The sequence below is a fragment of the Muscardinus avellanarius genome, assembly GCF_963383645.1.
Source record: "Muscardinus avellanarius genome assembly, chromosome: 17".
NCBI lineage: Eukaryota > Metazoa > Chordata > Mammalia > Rodentia > Gliridae > Muscardinus > Muscardinus avellanarius.
The window spans coordinates 20382647-20400981 of record NC_137803.1 but is presented as its reverse complement, the minus strand read 5'-3'; the positions used below and the strand labels follow the sequence as shown (position 1 = coordinate 20400981).

General features: G+C 38.4%; 1 protein-coding gene across 10 annotated transcripts in view; it reads right to left on the bottom strand.

Moving 5' to 3' along the window:
• The window catches only part of TCF4 (transcription factor 4), a gene marked incomplete at both ends in the record, with an annotated part of 399211 nt that overhangs the window by 87371 nt on the left and 293505 nt on the right, over positions 1-18335 (bottom strand). For 3 of the 10 annotated variants that reach the window (XM_080714526.1, XM_080714517.1, XM_080714519.1), the window contains one exon: positions 16917-16985. The exons of the other annotated variants lie outside the window; for them this stretch is intronic. In XM_080714526.1, coding sequence (XP_080570652.1) covers positions 16917-16985 — 69 coding nt within the window. Of the gene's footprint in view, positions 1-16916; positions 16986-18335 lie in introns of those variants that run through there. 10 annotated transcript variants of the gene reach the window in all.

The following is an 18335-nucleotide window of genomic DNA, read 5'->3' as shown; positions in this document are numbered from 1 at the left end:
TCTTTCTGTCAAGAGATGAAGTTTTTAATTTTAATTATAGTTTATAACTATAATTTTTAGATAGAAGTAATGAAAACTACAAAAATCTCATCATTTGCAGGGTCCATGCTCACTTCCAAAATTTCTTTTCTCTCTTTCTTGGTGAAAATTTCCGAAGTCAGAAGAAGCCATTTGTGGACTGACTTAATAAGCAAATTATCTACTTAAACCTAATCTATTACTTTTATTTCCAGTACAAAAGTGCCAGTTTTAATTAATACCTTAAAGTACGTCGCTCTAACTGAATGCCAGCTATGGTATTTTTAGTTTGTTAAGCTTTCAAGAACCGGGATTACTGAATGGTATCAATTTATGTTTAGACAAGAACATCATATGCACTTTAAATATTAAGACAGGTGACCTGATAAAAGGAAGAGGCTGATCTATTTACAGCTACTTAATAACTTCTGTCCCACACCCCAGCTTGCCCCCCCCCTTTTTGGTAACTGTACCCAAATTCAAATTCCAGCAGAAGCCCAATGTACTTAAAACCAAGATATCGGTATGCAGAATATACCTGTATTAGTCCCCATATTAATGTAGCAAGGTCCTACAAAATAAATGATGAAATCAATAATTAAGCAGTGTCTTACCCTCATCCCAAAAGCACAGAGATGAAGTATTATCCCAGGAGTGACAAAAAGTAAAATTAGGGGCAATTTGGCTGATGTAGCATCCCACCCCCTATACCCAACACCTCGTTGGAGCTTTAGTCTGTTTCACTTTTTATTATAACTATGGACTTCTTCAGGGAAGATGGGGAGGTGTGTGTGTGTTTTTTTATTTTTATTTTTATTTTTTTGCCTTTCTAGGTAACAACAAAAGCAACCACTGAAATGCAGAGATTGATTAAAAATTAATTATTTACAGATCAATTTATCTTCTATCTAAAATAAACGGGTAAGGGTACCGACTGTTTTCTGACTACTTAGTGTTACTTTTAAAAATGTATTTTTTTCAGGGTGTAGTACTGTTTTCATTTAGCATGCCTTTGAATTGCCGCCTACAGAAGTAAAAAAAGAAACCACAGCTATACAAGCCTGCTGACTTTCTTATAAAAGAACCAGTTTTAAACTTGTTTATACTACTGATTCCAAATGAATTCAAGATGGTGGCTAGTTACAGAAAGAGAGCCCAGGCCAGGGAGTTTGATCAAAGAACTTCAGTTCAGCAATGTTCAGTTTTAATTGACCACTAATTAAGCTACATTAGTCCAAGAAAGGTCTGTATCACTTTGAGTAATAAAGAAAAGAATTAATTTAACCCTGTGTCAGTCAGCTTTAGTAAATTCCTCTGAAAGCAACTTCTCAAACGACAGGCATGAAAGAGGTGCCTAGTGATAAATGCCAAAAGTGGTCTACAGAATTCAGAGAAGACCAGAGACTCCGTTTTCAAGAGCATTTGTTACTTTGCTAGTGATGTCACCTTGCAGGTATAATTATCTTCATTACAGATACAAAGATGTCAGCTTTACTCCCTGGGTTGCAAAGGGTTGCTTTAAAATTGGATTCAAAACATGGCATCATACCAGCCAGTTTTAACTTTCCTGTATTCTAGACAAAAATAGAGTGGATTTGCAAAATCATGAGAATTTTCAAAGGCTTGGAACTCTCTTTCTGGGAAGAGTGAGTGAAGGGTGTGTGTGGGGGGAGAACAAGTGCAAAAACACCATCAAAAAAGCTCATTATAATTAGGAACCACAAGCAATGACAATCACGGCGGCAGCAGTCAGAGTCCATGTGCTAAAATAGTTCATTTATGAAAATCCAGTTGCATTTTTTTTATTTTCCTACACAACTGCCCATCAAAAAAATTTTGCTCACTAAGTATGATAACAACAACAACAACAACAACAACAACAACAACAACAACAACAACAACAACCACCTTCAGGAAGGGGGAAAATCATGAAACAGAAAAAATTCTACTTTGGGATTTAACATCAAAATGTAAGAGGTAAGAATTCACTGCTTTACAACTTGGTGTTTGCGATTATTAAAGTCCTTCGTGTTAACGCAGAGGTTAAAAATAATGTTTAAATTTACAAAGAATAGCCACATTTCAGTGGTATGCTGTATATCAATTAACCTACCCTCCATCCCTCCGCAGATAGCATTGATTCTTATAGCATTGAATGTCATCAAACGTTTAAAAGCCACATACTTTTAGAGAGGAGCATCCTTGTGGCCTCAACACATAATACATTTTGTTTTAATGACTTCTGGCAACCAATTACTGTATTTTCTACAATAGTAGTTAATGAATAACCTTTTTTTTTTTAAAAAAAAAAGCATTCTGCCAGTACTCATTAAAATGCACTTGTTTGTGAAATGCAATAGCTAGCTATATGAAACCAAAATATTAATGCAAATTGGCATTTCTAAGTTTAAAGCGGTATTTGCATAACAGGAACTAAACATGGCTCAAGCTGAAAGAGTGCACAGAACACAAATGCCTCTTAACACCATAATTATTGTGGAAAGAAATGATGGTTTGTGGATGCCATTAGAAGCCCAAGGAGAAAGCACCTGCCAGTTGTGTATCACTGTAGGCTCCCGCAGCTCCCAGTGTCTGGCGAGCACTATAGAGAGGACCATGGGAAAAGTCCTGCCATTATCTCCCCTCATTCTGGTAGGACAGGAGCAAAAAACCAAGCTCATTCCTGGTGTTTAACAACATCCAAGAACTAGACCATCCACTGCCGCCTAAGCCTATTATTAAAAAATAATCCAATTTTGAGCGCGCAGGTATGAACAAAGTGGTCTTGGGCACCATCAATCTTAGAAAGGCACATTTGCCAACTCTATGATGCTCACATGGTATGTTGACTACATACTTATGTCTCCATTTAAGTGAACTACAAATAATGCCTCACATGTTCCTTTGGATCGAAGGAACTTTGGAAATCATGCTACTAAAATTAAAATGTTTTCATATTAAGCTGGGTGTGGTGGGGCACACTTGAAATCCCAGTATTTGGGAGGCTGAGACAGGAGGATTGAAGGTTCATAGCCAGCCTCAGCTACTTAGTGAGGCTCTCTGCAATTTGGTGAGACCCTGTTTCCAAATAAAGAATAAAAAATAGGACTGGGCATGTAGCTTGGAGGTAGAATGCCCCTGGGTTCAATTCTCAGTACGGCAAAAAAAATTTCGTATTTATTGCTTCATTCAACAAAGATTGTTTGAGAACCCTTTATTACATCCTGCAGAACTAGTGTTTGAGAAGAAAACAAAGTGCTAAAGTCTGTTCTTTAAATGTATGTAAAATCTGGGGGGGGGGAATGATATAATTTTACAGCAATACAAAGTCTACTTAGGGGACAAAGTGAGAATTAAGAGTATGAAGAGTAAGAGAGATGTTTTCAATGACTATGAAGACATATCAGAATTATATGAGTGAGTACTTGTTACATATTTTTTAATTAAAAACCTGCTTTTCAGTGGGATAGCCCAGAGCGGCTGTGGGCACTCTGAATTTTGCAGTGGCCTAACTGTCCATGAAGACCTGGACATGCATGGTGGGTGAGCCCCATTTGATTGCTTGCATAATGTTTTTTTGGTTGTCTACACTGTGCTAAAGTGTACAAAGATGCCCCTTTTTCCTGGGGCATCTCACTGGTTCGTTCAGAGGAAGGAGAATGGGGGTTCCACTGCGTGCAGACAAATAAGGAGTGGAAACCTCGGCAGAGTGTGTATAAATCAGGCTCCAAAATTAAGGGAAAAGAGCCAAATATAATTGAGATAAACATTCACTAAAATGGCCTAACAGAGCACCAGAGGGTTAATTCTTACCTCAGATGTTTGCTGACTTTTATAAAGGGAGAGAGAGAGAAAAAAGGAAGGGATGTGTCATGTTTAAATACATGACAGAAAGAACTTGAGTTCTCTTGCAATCCATAGGCTCTTGAGGAATTTTTTTTTTAATCCCTAAGTGCTTCCTTTTTTTAGACTGGTACCTCCCAATGGAACTTTTTATAATGATGTGAAGGTCCCTTTATCTGTGCTGTCCAATAGGGAGGCCACTAAACACACCTGACTACTGAGCACTGCAAATGCGGCTGGTACAAATGAGAACATGATTTTTTTTTTTAATTAGTTAACTTACATATAAATGCCAACTGCCACATGTGGCTAGTGGCTACCTCATGCAGGAGGTCTTAGCCTGTGAAATGGGATAGCAACATTGGGAGCAGCTATCTTACTGGGTGCAATAAGGATTAAATTAGGAGATGCACTGGGCGTGGTGGCGCACGCTTATAATCTCGGTATCTGGGAGGCTGAGACATGAGGATCGCGGTTCATGGCCAGCCTCAGCTACTTAGTGAGGCCCTTTGCAACTCAGTGAGTCCCTGTTTCAAAATAAAGAATAAAAAATTAGGGCTGGGCATATAGCTTGGAGGTAGAATGCCACTGGGTTCCATCCCCAGTACTTCAAATAATAATAATAATAATAATAATAATAATAATAATAATAATAATTGGATGTTTGAGACAACATCTAGAAAGAACAGAGGCTTGCAAATATATTTTACTCAATATTATCTATTACTACAATAAAAAGACTGACTGGTAAGTTTTATTCAGGCCACAAACTGCTTTCCTAATTGTTGAAGAAAAGATAGAATAAGATTAATTTTTTACTCTGTAAGCATAAGCAAGCTTCCCACATCATATTCTAAAAACAACAGGTAAGCAAGTTATTGTCTCAAATTATTCATAATTTGTTTCAAGTTTTTCATACATTGAAAAATAACTTATTCAAATTATTTACATTCTGGGACTTACAGAATATAAGAGAAATACTGAAAGTCTAGCACAGATAGCCAATCAATGATTGAGCAAATATGAAAACAAGGGGCAAATGCTACCTAAAAGAACTTTCACCTAAATGTGTAGCATTCAAAGGTCGCCATCTTTCAGAAACAGGAATACTAAGAGAGGTCATCAGTAAAGGTCATCTTTATTACTTGCCCAGCATAGAAATCAAGTGTTCTTTGCAGTTGCTACCGATGAGACAACCCTGTGCAAGAAAATGTTGGAGAACAGACCAAAGTTGATGGCAGCGTGGGACAGACAAGATGGATACAGCCTCATATGGTGCATCAGATACACCCAGAGGTATCAGTGTGAGCTTCCTACAACTGCAACACCAAGCCAGACAGAAAATCGGGAATCTGAGGATGTTTGTGGGATGGAATTGAAATTCCTTTAGCTAATGGAATTAGCTAAGCAATACATGGAAACCTGTATGCACCAAGGGTGCAGGGCAAATCAGAGCTGCCACGCCTGTGCCCGGCTGCCATCTCCACTCTGATCAAACCTTGGAGAACTGTGGAGAGCCCGGGGAAGGGAGATGAGGCTTTACCGTCAGACTTGGCAACTCTTGGTAAAACATGGCATCTGAGAAGGGAGGTGTGCTTGTGGGTTCTCATAGTTGGCAGGTGGAAGAAGTCTCTGCCGCCTTCCTCCACAGGGTGCGAAGGCAATGGAGGCCTCTGGAGGTTACTTTCCAAATCACTGCCAGGAATTATCCCGTGTGGATGGGAAGCATAGCACTGGTAGGAGAGGTCCCCAGTTGTGAGCGGGGACAGAAAGCTGCACTATTAGAAGTGAGTTCAAAAAGAAAGTTTTTAATGCAGGCTGTCATTTTTAATCTTTTCTTGATGCAAACAGTGTCCTCAATGCCCTCCACATCCTTAAATATAATTATTAATTAGTCTCCTTATGCTAATTATTAACGTTTTCCTCTTTATGTGGGGGAAACAGTCATATACTTTATAAGGGATGATTCAGACTAAACAACAGTTATACTAACAGAGTTCATAATATTTTTAAAGGTAAGATGGAAATGTGTATATTTAGGGCATGGAGAAATGCAAGTCATTGCTTCAATATATTTTAATAGCTGCTTTGAAGCCACTCCAATTGGATCACAAATAATGTACTATATTTATGATACTGTAAAATAAAGGCTCACGTTTTTATGGCCAAGGATGGAAATACCTGGACAATACTATGGAGTTCTATCCCTAAAATTAAAAAGAGAAGAAGAACAATTGTTGAAAGGAAAGAAAGCTGTAAGTGGCTTGCAGGACAGGAATGCATTATGAAAGTCCAGACCTCCTACAGCAGGACCCCTTCACCTGCTCTGCTGGGGTGCTGTCTTGTGCACCTTAGGAATTTTAGTAGCAGCATCCCTTGCCTGTAGATTTGGATGCCAGTAGTGACCCTCCTCTCCATCCCCACAAGTGTCTCCAGATATTGCCATTTGTCCCCCGGGGGGCACCACTGTTCAAGATACATGTCTATAATCAACAGTCTATCGGTGACAAATGTCTACTTTGATTTTCTGATGTCTTTAAATAAATTGTGGTACTTGGGAGGCTGAGACAGGAGAATTGCAGGTTGAAGAACAGCCTTACCAAGTTAGTAACACTATTTCAAACTAAAAATAAATAAGTAAATAAATAAATAAATAAATCATAGGGCAGGGGGGTCTAGTTCAGAGGTAAAATGCCCCTGGGTTCAATCCCCAGTACCCCCAAAAAATTAAAAAATAAAATAAACAATGGGTACATCTAGAAGCATCTTTCTTCAGCTAAAAGTAAATAAACTTCTAAATTCAGTAACACTAAGTACATGATATTTTGATCTGGTACTCTTAGCTGCTCAATAGTTCGGCCTGTATCATCAAGATAGGTAATCTATATTTTCTCTGAAACAGTTTTAGAACTGTCTCTATAGTAATTTTATGTGATGGTAAATATCTATTAATTCCTACTAACTTGTTTTGACCTATAAGCAATAATCAAAATAATATAGTGGATATAAGTTTCTGATGAAGAAATAAGCTTGAGTAATAAATAATTGGCATTATTTATTACTGTCTAGTTAGGTAATCCATACATCTCTCTGCACACTCACCCACACTTTCTCTGATCCAGTCATACATTTATCATCATAAAACCTGTCATGCTTTCAATTCTGATTGAGTTACACAGGTAAAAAGCTTAGGACCAGCCAAAGAGTTTAATCTACATAGCTCCCTATTGGCAATGCATCTGTGAAGGTACTATTATCCATAAATAACTCCGCATCAGGCCAGCTGTATGTTTTATACACCACACTATCTGCTGACAATATCTCAACAACTAAATGTGTCTAAATTTTGTTAGACTGCGAACATTGCTAGCTAGGTAGCTGGCTGATTGTCAGATAGGTGATTCCAAAACTGATCGTTCTGAGAAGGTGAACACCTAAACAGACCCACCGAACCCAGGAATCACCAACCTACTTTAAATCTGTAACGTGAGCAGTAAAAATGCACCAGAGATTCCAAAAACAAGTAGGAGCCTCGAACTATTTAGGGATATTTTGTTTGTCCTTTTCCCTCTGTTTCCCTTTTCTAATCATCTAAAGATCTCAGTCCAAAGCGTCATCAAACCAAAACTTCGTCCACAAGGAACAAGTCAGTGTGGCTGTGCACGACCCCATGTCATGTCTGAAAGGTCACACAGCTTCTATGGGTTAGAGGTTGGGGTCTCATAATGATCCGTGTTAAGTCATCTTTCTCAGGGTTAACTAAGTACACCGAATTCTAAAAGGTTTTATTAGCACAAACGACACTGTAAAGTTGAGCAGAGAGGATCTCCAGTTACACAAATTCTTTCTAAGGTAAGTGCGTTTAATAATAACGCACCTATTTCTAGCCATTTTATGCTCATTTCTCGGAATCATCCGAGAGGTTTAGTGCATTCTGCAACCTCTGGGAAGCAGGACTACCAGATTCCCATCAACATATCTAATTTTACAGTTACCTTATTTAAGTTTTTAATACTGCACAAGGTCTTTTTCTCAGGTGTTAATAGAAAAATCAATTTTAAGTCACAACAGCTGTGATCATTTTAAATATCACAGCTGTCATGAGTTGAAAATAACCAATTTGAGCATACAAGTTTCTGCCGCAAATGTAACAAAATGAGAACAGGGTGGAATTTTATCTTTCATTCCCTCTGAAGCTGAATGTCTAATACAATGGGAGAGTAATAACTTATTTGCTTTCAAATAAAATTAGGCTCCCATTTCTTTGCTGACCTAGCTAACAGATGGCTTCAAAGAACGGAGAGGAGCATCATTTTAAAGATGTACCTCTATAGCAACTGGGGAACATGTTTAATTATGAAAAGAATATGAACTCTGGGAGGACTGAGCTAAAGAGTTGATATCAAAATTGAGAGTTCATTTATCTAAACATTTTGCCATGAAAACAGGGGGGAGATTAAGTGGGATCGTTCTGCATATTAAGTATTATTAAAAGTCTGGGAATTTAAATTATTACACAGGACAAAGTCTAAACTCATATAAATAATATCAGTAAATATTTTCTGAGAAATAGTGACATTTTTATCCACTTCATTGCAAGCTCACACTAGCCACTGCATGAGATGAAATATAAGATACTTTTTACCTTTTCAGTCCTAATATCATTACATTGCAAAGAATAAAATGGCATTTTGAGGAAACATATTAAAAGGGGGGGGCAAGAGCAGAGTATTATTTATCCCATTGGCTGCACCAAGTTTAAGTTGGTATGTGTGAACTGCCTTGGGGACAGTGAAGACATTCTAGAAATTTCTAGAATTTCAAAAAATTCTAGAATCGCGTTAATAAACAATCATGGCCACCTAAACTGCGGGGAGGATCAAGGCTCAGATGTTTGAAAAGTGATATTACATGATTAAGACAGGGAGGAATAGAGAAAGAGCACAATTTTCGACCAAGGCATTAATGATGTTACCTGACTCACCTTTAATTTTTTTTTCCTCTCTCTCAGGGTCTCCTACCCTTCTGGACAGTATGTAACTAGAAAGTCATAAAAGATCTAAAGGATTTGCTTCCCAGATCGCCAGTTCTCCCTCCCTTATTCTGTCTTATAGATGGACAAGCTAAAGATGAAAAGTTGTCGATATTTGCAACTAAATAACTTCCATGAAAAAGCTACCATCGCCCCCCTCCCTCTTCTGCTTAGGGAGGTTCACTGCAGCAGGTGAAGGGAAACCTCGCCATCCCCTATTATTTGCATATTAATTTCAAAGCTACATGAAAAACATTGTAGTCTTTTAATCACATCAACACACAAAAAGACACTACAAAGTGAAACTATACTTGTTACACATTTATCCAACCCCCACATCACACAAAGGAAGCCTAAGGAAAACAGCATCCGCCCTGCTCCTGGCTGCTCAGACTCCTCTTCTGAATTGTAATAACAGGTGCAGAAATAATAATGTGCTGGCCAATCAACTTTTTTTTTTCCCTCTGATTTGTCAGTTTAGCTTAATAATGCCATTAGGAATGTAAACATTTCTGCAATTTATATTTAAAAGTCAATAAAATAATGGGGTACAGAATTTATCCTTTTTAATTTTTTAAGTAATACATTTGATTATTTTAATCACGTCAGTACTTAACTGGATAGGGTTTAAATATGCATGTAACATCAATTTAATTTGTTTTATCCGTTAGAAAAGCGATTGAGTAATGCAGCATTATTCCCCTTAAAACGAGAGCGCAAAAGAGCATACGTTCTAGAGAAGAGGGAGTCCAGAACACTTTTTTGTTTTGTTCCATTCTCAGGATGAGATTCCAGGGCTTCCAAATGTCTTTCATTATGAGCATTTTAAAATGGTAACCAAAGAGGCGCGAATCCAACGCACGCTCAGTAGACAGCTGACAATAAAAACATGGAGTGTTTCCATACTGTGGATAAACTTTATTGGGCTTCAGTAATAGGACTGTGGTTGGTAAATGCATCAACTCTGTTTAAAATGGTGTGAGAGGTTTTTTCCCCCACATAGCAATTGCCACTTGAACAGGGTCATTATTGGGACAGTCACTCAGTACTCTATAATTCTCACCCTTAGGTTTGTGGAGGTGAAAAGCCCGAGTCAAATGTGAGCCTTGCGTTAACCTCCTCTGTTCATTTCATGGAAGCGACAATGGCGGCAGCTGGAATTCAGCTCTCCCTACTCTATCCCACCAATTACCTCAGTGTGCCCTGTCTCAAGATGAATGTAATTTGGTCTCTAGGAAAGCACAGTGTAAAGTTCCCAGGGGATGCCAGCCAAGTCCTGATATTTTTTGGGGGTTGGGGGTGAAACCTAAAATTAGACCATTATTTACCTTGCCCCCACCCTCTGACTTCCCAGGTGTTTAGCCAAGTCTTTATCCCAACTGGAGAGAGAAAGAAGGCTAGGTTAAGTCTTCTCTCTTAAAATATTAGTGGGGTAGTATCCCTCCGAAGTCACTTTTGAATAAAATGCCTATTAGTATAAGCAGATTACTTTAAGTAAGAAACTAAGAAGAAGAATTTGACTAAAGTTAGAGAAAGAACCAAAACTACATGAAACTTAAAGACAAAAAAATATCAGTAATGAGAACTTTGACATTTGAGTCAGACTATTAGATTATGACGTGAATACACCTGTGAATGAAGGGCTGTAGTTTGGATACTAAGTCATGGATGTTCCGTATTGCAAAAAGAAAGTCAACCAGAGTTAGGTGGATGGATGCATAATTCGCAAGACACTTTCAATCTCCAAACCAGTAAACTTAACCTTAAGGACTGTGCTACAAAAGAAAACATTTGTGTCTCTTAATAGAAAGTAATAACAGCTATACTTAAAATGATATGATGGTGTACCAAATAGGTTATTACAGGTTTTAAAATGCCAGAAAGCCTGCACAAAGAAGTTTCCTGAAAATTTTGTGTGTAACTTTGCAGCACACTGTTCATTCTATATAATACAATTCTTTTATAGAAGTATATCAGTTTTATCAATATTCATTTATTTTACAGATAACTGGTTTCTTTTTTGGGGGGAGGGGATGGTGCTGATTTCCTGAATAAACAATAAATATTTTATGAACACAGAGTTCTATTTTCTTAGAAAGCACATATAATTGTATCTTGTATCACCCTAGAGTTAAGATTAAGAGCTAATGAGGAAATATCTAGTCAAATGCATAAAAAACTAACAAAAAAATAAGCTCAAAAGCATCTTGAAATAATATTGACTATAAAAATAAGCTTTTATGACTCTGATAATACGGGAGTGACGTGTGTGTGTGTGTGTGTGTGTGTGTGAGAGAGAGAGAGAGAGAGAGAGAGAGAGAGAGAGAGAGAGAGAGAGAGAGAGGGGAGGGAGAGAGAATTCTCTTAAGTACAAGATATGCATTTAGGTTTGGATGCAAAGCAAAGCAAATACACGTCTCCACTGCGTTTTCTTTTTAAGGTAAAAAGCAGATCTGAATTAGAATTAACTTTAAAAATAGTCACAACCCTATCTAAAATATTTTTAGTGGATCAGAAGTTAAGTCTGGCTTTTTTGAATCGATCTCTGCATGGCAGGTTGCTGACCATGTGTACAACCTACTCTAAAGCAATGATGCAGGAACATGTTTTTCTTAGAGGCACAGCAGTGATCCAAGTTGGATGTAGGTTTGGGAAGACGTGCACACAGTGTTCATAATAACGAAATGTGACAATGTCCACAATCGGATGATGATAAAGCCATTTAAAAAATAGGAGGAAGAAATCATTTATCCCCAAGTCACCATGGTGGCACTTCAATTTTGGTAGAAAATAAAACACACACACACACACACACACACACACACACACACAGAGCAAAGCAACAACAACAACAAAAAAGAGAGAATAGGGAATGTAACACAAACCACATTTATAGTGGATCAGGAAAGTAACGATTCCTTAGCACAATTTCCTGTAGATCACTTGGAAAGGTATCTAAAGACTGTACCATCTATGAGTTCTTTTTTAACCTGATCTCTTTTCTCCCCAACCCTCTTCCCCTTCCAATGTCCTTCCTTCTAATTCTCCTTTGAAACAATGCCATCACCTAGCACTATCAGGATGCTTATTAGCTATCAATCTTCTTTTTAAAAGGTTCAAACCTACCAGAAACCAAGGATCAAAGAAAATGAACTAAATATGTAACTGATCTATATTTTTTTCCTGAGAAATTAGCCTCGCATAAATGTTCGAACTGGCATCTGTGCCTCTCACACAGGGATTTTGAAAATGTAATCAAAAGCAGGGAACTAAATACAGCCACAATATCAAGATTAAATGCCTGGGGAGTTTTTACCAGCTTAAACCTGCAGAACAAAACCAACACAGTTTTGTTGCAAGCAATTAAATACAGAAGAAAAAATAAAATTTTCGTTGTGTTATTTAAAAACAGATAAGCTTAAATATTTTGTGTGTCAGCAAAACTAAGCAGTAAGCTCACAAAAGAAGTTCTTCCTACATTTTCTCATATATATTTAATTTTTTTAATCATTGGAGATTTGAAAGATTTTATTGGTTTTTGACCTTAACAATTTTTTTCTCTTTAATAGCAACTAAATAATCATTTTAAATTGCAATGCTTTTATACTGGATACTTTCATTTGCAGTTATGATAAAATATCTCATACAATATTCACGGTTGATACACTATTGAAAACTTAAAACAAAAAAAAACAAGTGGCTACCTATATATGGCTGCCCCAGTCCCCTGTGAGGTTAAAAAAAAAAATCCGTAAAAGGTAATGAGTAATGTTATTAATGGTGTTATTTAAATATTAATCTTTTCATATTAGCATCTCTTGCGGTAAATGAAAAACTGCTAAACTTCAGACCCCAGGTTTTAGGGGTCTGAGGTTTAGGTTTTAGGTTGTTGAGTTGGTCACTTATCCATAGAAAAACTTTCTTCTAAGAACGTGTTCCTGTTTGGATGTTCCTATTTCTTTCATTGCACAGAGGAATCAGAAAGTTGTTTCATTTTTTTAATCGGCCTTGATATCAGAAATAATTAATATCCCTCTTCATATCCAAACTTTGTGGGGTTGCAAAGCTTCACAATATGACCAACAGTCAGAAGATAAACACGGAAAGCTCATTACCATTTACTTTCTGAGATTTGATGACTTGACAAATAACTATTTCAAAACAACTAGTTTGAAACATGGTTTGAAGCTTGTTAGTATAAAGCAAAAAGAGCAATTACAATAATTATAGGTTTCTCTATACGGTTTAACACATGCACGGGCTGGCGGGAGCTGACGATGTGATCTTAAATTAACATTAGGGGGAAATTTTGCCACTTTTGTTTCCAATTTCTTGCGCCATAATTTCATCTTTGTAGAATTACCATTTTTTCCAAAGGTGTGGAATTTGACCAAATAATTACTTATTAAAATTCTCATTCAATGAGAATGTAAGTACTTCTAAAGATCAAAATCTAGGGCAAAATCTACACTTACTGCAGACCAGGTAACGCCCGGTGCTTCTCAGAGCCAGAATGAGGACAAACAGAATTACAGTTTGACATAAGCTTGTATTTACAACACTTAAAAGAAACTGCACTGATTTTCTCTGTCGAAAAACCTCTCTCCTGTAGTTAAGTAATACTTTAAAATCTGTATTTATCAGAGACCGGAATTCCCTTGTATTTAAACCACTAATACACACAGGGAGGAAAACAAATCACAAAATTATTTGATCAAGTTCATTAAACTCTCACCTGAGGAAGAGCTGAGTTTAAAAATATCCTCTGGTTTACTTCAAGGTTTATTCTTTGATGGCTCTCAGGTTATGATTCTTTTTTAATTTTTTATTTCATGTGGCCTATACTTCAGGACAGATACTGTCCTTCACAGATGCAAGGACATGATTTGTTTCAAGACAAATTCATAACTTAAGGTAATGAAAATTTCCTATTTTTCTTTGTCTTAAAATATCATTGACTACAGTATTTCTCTTGGTAGAAGTTACAGGGCAACTGATTTTACAAACCACCAGAGTTCAAAAGGAAGAAATCGCAATTGTTGTTATGCTTGACTATATTCTTCCCACAACCTAAAATCACAGTGTTTTGGAATGATTTTCCATTTTTCTTCTTTTGTTTATGCACAGGGAAAACCTTGCTTCCTCTGGCCTCTCTCAGTTCAGAGAGTTCAAACTGAATTTAAACAAGTAATTGACTTGTCACTGGGGGGGAAAAAAAAGGAGGAATTCAGGGCTATGTTGTCTTCAGAGAAAAACTTGTACAACAAATAGCTGACCACATTTAACTCCAACAATTCAGGTTAAAACACACATTGGTCATAGGTGCATGAACACACACACACACACACACACACACACACGCACACACGCACACACGCACACATAAGAATGTATGGCTAGTCCAACTCCAAACAGCAAACAAAACTCAAGAAATGTAAAGTCTCTTCTATAGGCATTTTAAACAATTAACGCATGGTATACACAATCTCCACAAGATGTCTGGCACAAAACCAAAAGCCGCTGAATGCAGAATTAGGGCCAGGACAAAACACACTGTAGAATAAACAAACTGCTTCCCTAGTATCTGCACGAAGACATTTTTTAAAAATGGTATAGAGCTCATCATTTTTAAAAATGGTATAGTGCTGGATAGAGCACACGCAACTGGCCCTTGCTGTCTGTTTCACAAAGCAAAAACGAAGGACGGGTAACCATCCGTGCTTCTGAAGCTTCCTTCGTGTGTTCCAAATGGCTATTTTTTCTAAATATAATGTATGTACAATTTGCCTCTTCCTAGCGTTTGAATCAATAGTGGTACACATCACCAGATTTGTTTTTAATAAACGACTTAAAACAGTTCCTATAAATACATTTCCTGTGACAGAGCGATCTTGATTTTATGAGTACCATCCTCTCAAATAAAAAAAAATCTAACAACCAAAATATTTGGCAACTGAGAGGGCATATTAGTGATATGATGTCATATTCAGCATTTTCTTATGGTAGAGGCAACTGGCAAGCTATGAAAGTGGAATACATATTTTTTAAAATTTCTTTTTGGCTAAAAGAGAGTTAAAATTCCCAAGCCTTAACCTAAAATTTTGGCAATTCAGCCATTCAAGACTCCTAGCTAACAATTAACATATAAAAATCACATCACCGGTAATCCCTAAAGATAAAAACCATGGTAACTTGTTTTCACTGTAATTATCTTATTGCGCGTATCTGTAGAATTCCTGAATTTATTTTGTTGCTTTAGACACACTTTTGCTTACAGACTATCACACATCATCCTTAAATTTTCAGGAAAAGCGCTTTAAAATTAAAGGCCCTGATGAGGTTATGTGTCTAAAAGATGCCAAGCAAAACTCTTCACAATATATGAGCACTAATAATTGCAAATCAGGCACTTTCTCAAAAAAAAAAAAGAATAAAAAAGAAAAAAGATGTTACATAATCCCAGTCTTACGATTACAGTTTTAAACACTTTGATCAATATACAAAGTAAGCCGTTTGTTTTAAAATCATATTTCCCTTACTACACTTGAGTATTCTTCTAATTGCACACTATGCCTTAAAAAAGATAAAAAAAAGAAATCAGGACAGTATTACAAACTTTTCCAAATAAAAATAACAATATTTCAACAGTTGCCAATTCATAAAATTAGCTTCTTGCTAATTTGCCTGAATGCATATGTGTGTACTCATTCCAGTACATGCTTAACTAGAAATAAGCGTTATGCATGCATCTGTATATACATACACTCACACGCATATAGCACTACATACACATGTTTAATTCGTCTGTGCCAATGGCTACAGCTGACTGGGCCTTCACGAATGCTCTGATCGGTCCCTTTTGGCCCAACTATCACACACTGATTAAGATCCATCCAAATGGAAGTTCAAAAAGAGAACAGTTCAGAAATGGCTGCTTTTCACTTTTGCTCCATTCTTCTTTTCTATTTTAAAAGAAATTTTGCCTGCCCTACCAGACAAATCTTCCCAAGAGCCCCACATATTGATTTGAAAATACTGAAATTCTTTTCCTTCAGAGGGCCCAGATAAAAGGGGGGAGGGAGGAGGAGGAGGTGAAGAAGAAGAAGAAGAAGAAGAAGAAGAAGAAGAAGAAGAAGAAGAAGAAGAAGAAGAAGAAGAGGAGGAGGAGGAAGAGGAAGGTGGAGAAGGTCGAGAAGGTCGAGAAGAGAAGAAGGAGAAAAAGAGGAGAAATAAACCTCCAGATGGCAAGTATAAACCTTCTGCTGGGGTTATGCACAAAAAACAGACACTTTTCTTTCTTTCATTTTTTTCTTAAATAAAGCGTTTCTGTTGGACGGAGGAAAACAACTACATAGCACAAATAACTTGCGACAATATTGTTATATGCATGAATGGAGCCCTGGCTTTTCCCCCTTCCTCCTTTTTTTTTTGGCCAAAAAAAAAAAAAATAAGCTTATATAATCTAGTCCTTAATTAAATGTCTCAGTTTTATGTCTTTGCTCGATGTTAACCTTTTACTTTCTCTCCCCTACCCACTGCACTCCGGCTTCCAACTTAGTAAGACTTCAGCTATCACAAAAGCTCGCAGTCCAGGGAGAAACTTACCCACATTTCCTGTCAGCCTAACTTGGGCTTTCTCAAAGTCTACTCTAACAGATATGCTTTTCCTTTAAGCCACTGGGAAGAAATTAAGATTTCCCCCCACCCCGAAAAAAAAAAAAATTAGCCTCCTCCCAAGTTTACCTGCCTGCAAACTTTTGCTCTGGGATCCTCGTTTTTAAAGCTCTGAAAGCATCTATTATTCTAACCCGGGGATGGGGGGGGGGGTGGAGGAAGAAAAAGAAGAAGAAAAAGATAACCAGACGATCCTAGGCTTGGCAAATGCGAAATATTTCACGGCACCCACAAAGGTGCGGCAGTCCTGCACAACTTTGCAAACAATGATCATCGCCTAGGATGCTCATGCCGGCGACAATAAAACTTGTCAAAAAAAAATCCCCCCTCGCAGCCCGCGTTCGCTTACCGCCTTCCCATTATAGTAGTACATCAGAGAGTTGCCGCCCATGCCCGGGATTGTGTATGCGCAGTACATGGTCTCGGGTTCTTTTTTCTCCTCAGTACCACTCTAACAACTTTTTATTTCAAACTCGCTGTCCCTTTTTTCACAACAATTCCTTCAGTTGCATTTTCCCATATGGCCTGGCCAAGCGTGGAAAATATGCAAAGCAGGAAGAGACCATTCCTGGCGGGCGGGGGAGGCCCGGCGCTGCTGTCAGACGCTGCACTTCGCGCAGCCGAGCTGGAAGGCGGCCCGGCCTGCTGGAGCTCGGGATCCTAACGCAGACGCGAGGCCGGTTCAACTTTCCCGAGGGCTTTTTATTAGTTCCTCGAATAATGCCGAATCTTACAAATTTCTGCAGGCTTTGCCCCCCCTCCCCTTTTCTCTCTCTCTCTTTCTATCTCTTTTTCTCTTCTCTCTCTCTCTCTCTCTCTCTCTCTCTCTCTCTCTCTCTCTCTCTCTTTTTTGTCCTAGTCACTCTTTTCTTCTCTAAAATTTCCACTCAACTGCCTTAGGGTAAAAGTGGAACAGGGTCCATTATTGAGCAGAATACAAATGCAGTTAATTGACTCCCCCCTCTCTCTCTCTCTCTCCCTCTTTCTTTTTTTGTTTTAATTTGATTAAAAAGCGAGTGGCAGGAAGGGGATCGTATGATGCACATCTAATAACTCTGCCATCTGTCTCTGCTGCTGGCTAGCTCCCAGCATTGTACGCAGCTGCCTGAGAACTCGATTCGGAGAAAGGGGAGGGAAAGGGGAGGAAAGGAAGAGGAGATAGAGAGAGAGAAAAAAAAAAATCCACCACGTCTCTGACCTCGCTCAAAAGGAGAGAGGGGGCAGTGTTTTCTGGCTGCCTGGACAACCAACCTACAAAACGGGGTTGCAGAAGGAAAGAGTTACAGTGCGGCCGGCCCTGGGCTCTGGGAGCCCTGGGGGTTCCCGAGCCGCCGGGTGGAAGGGGGGGGTCGCTGGTGAGCCCCACCTCGCCCCGCAGCAGCCGGCCGCCTGCTCAGAGGGACCATCCCCTCGCCGGGACCCGGGACCCCAGGGGCTCATATTCTAGGGTTCGGACCTTTCTCGGAGGCTCTGGATAACCGAACCCCTAACTTAGCGCGATGTGTTAGCTGGGTTCAAATGCAAGTTGATGGGTACATCCGACCTGCAGACTGACTTACAGCTGTCACCTCCTTGAAAGGCGCCTGTTTTCAGAGTCTGCCTCAGCCCAGGAGCCCGATTCCCAGGGCCGGATTTTAAAGCACTGTTCTATCCACATTCTTACTAAACTTAAATTTGGCTGAACTTGAAGAAAGCGGAAAACCTTCCTTCACATTTATTGATCACCATCGAACAATAGAATCTTTCCAGATGGTGGGGTTTCTAGCAA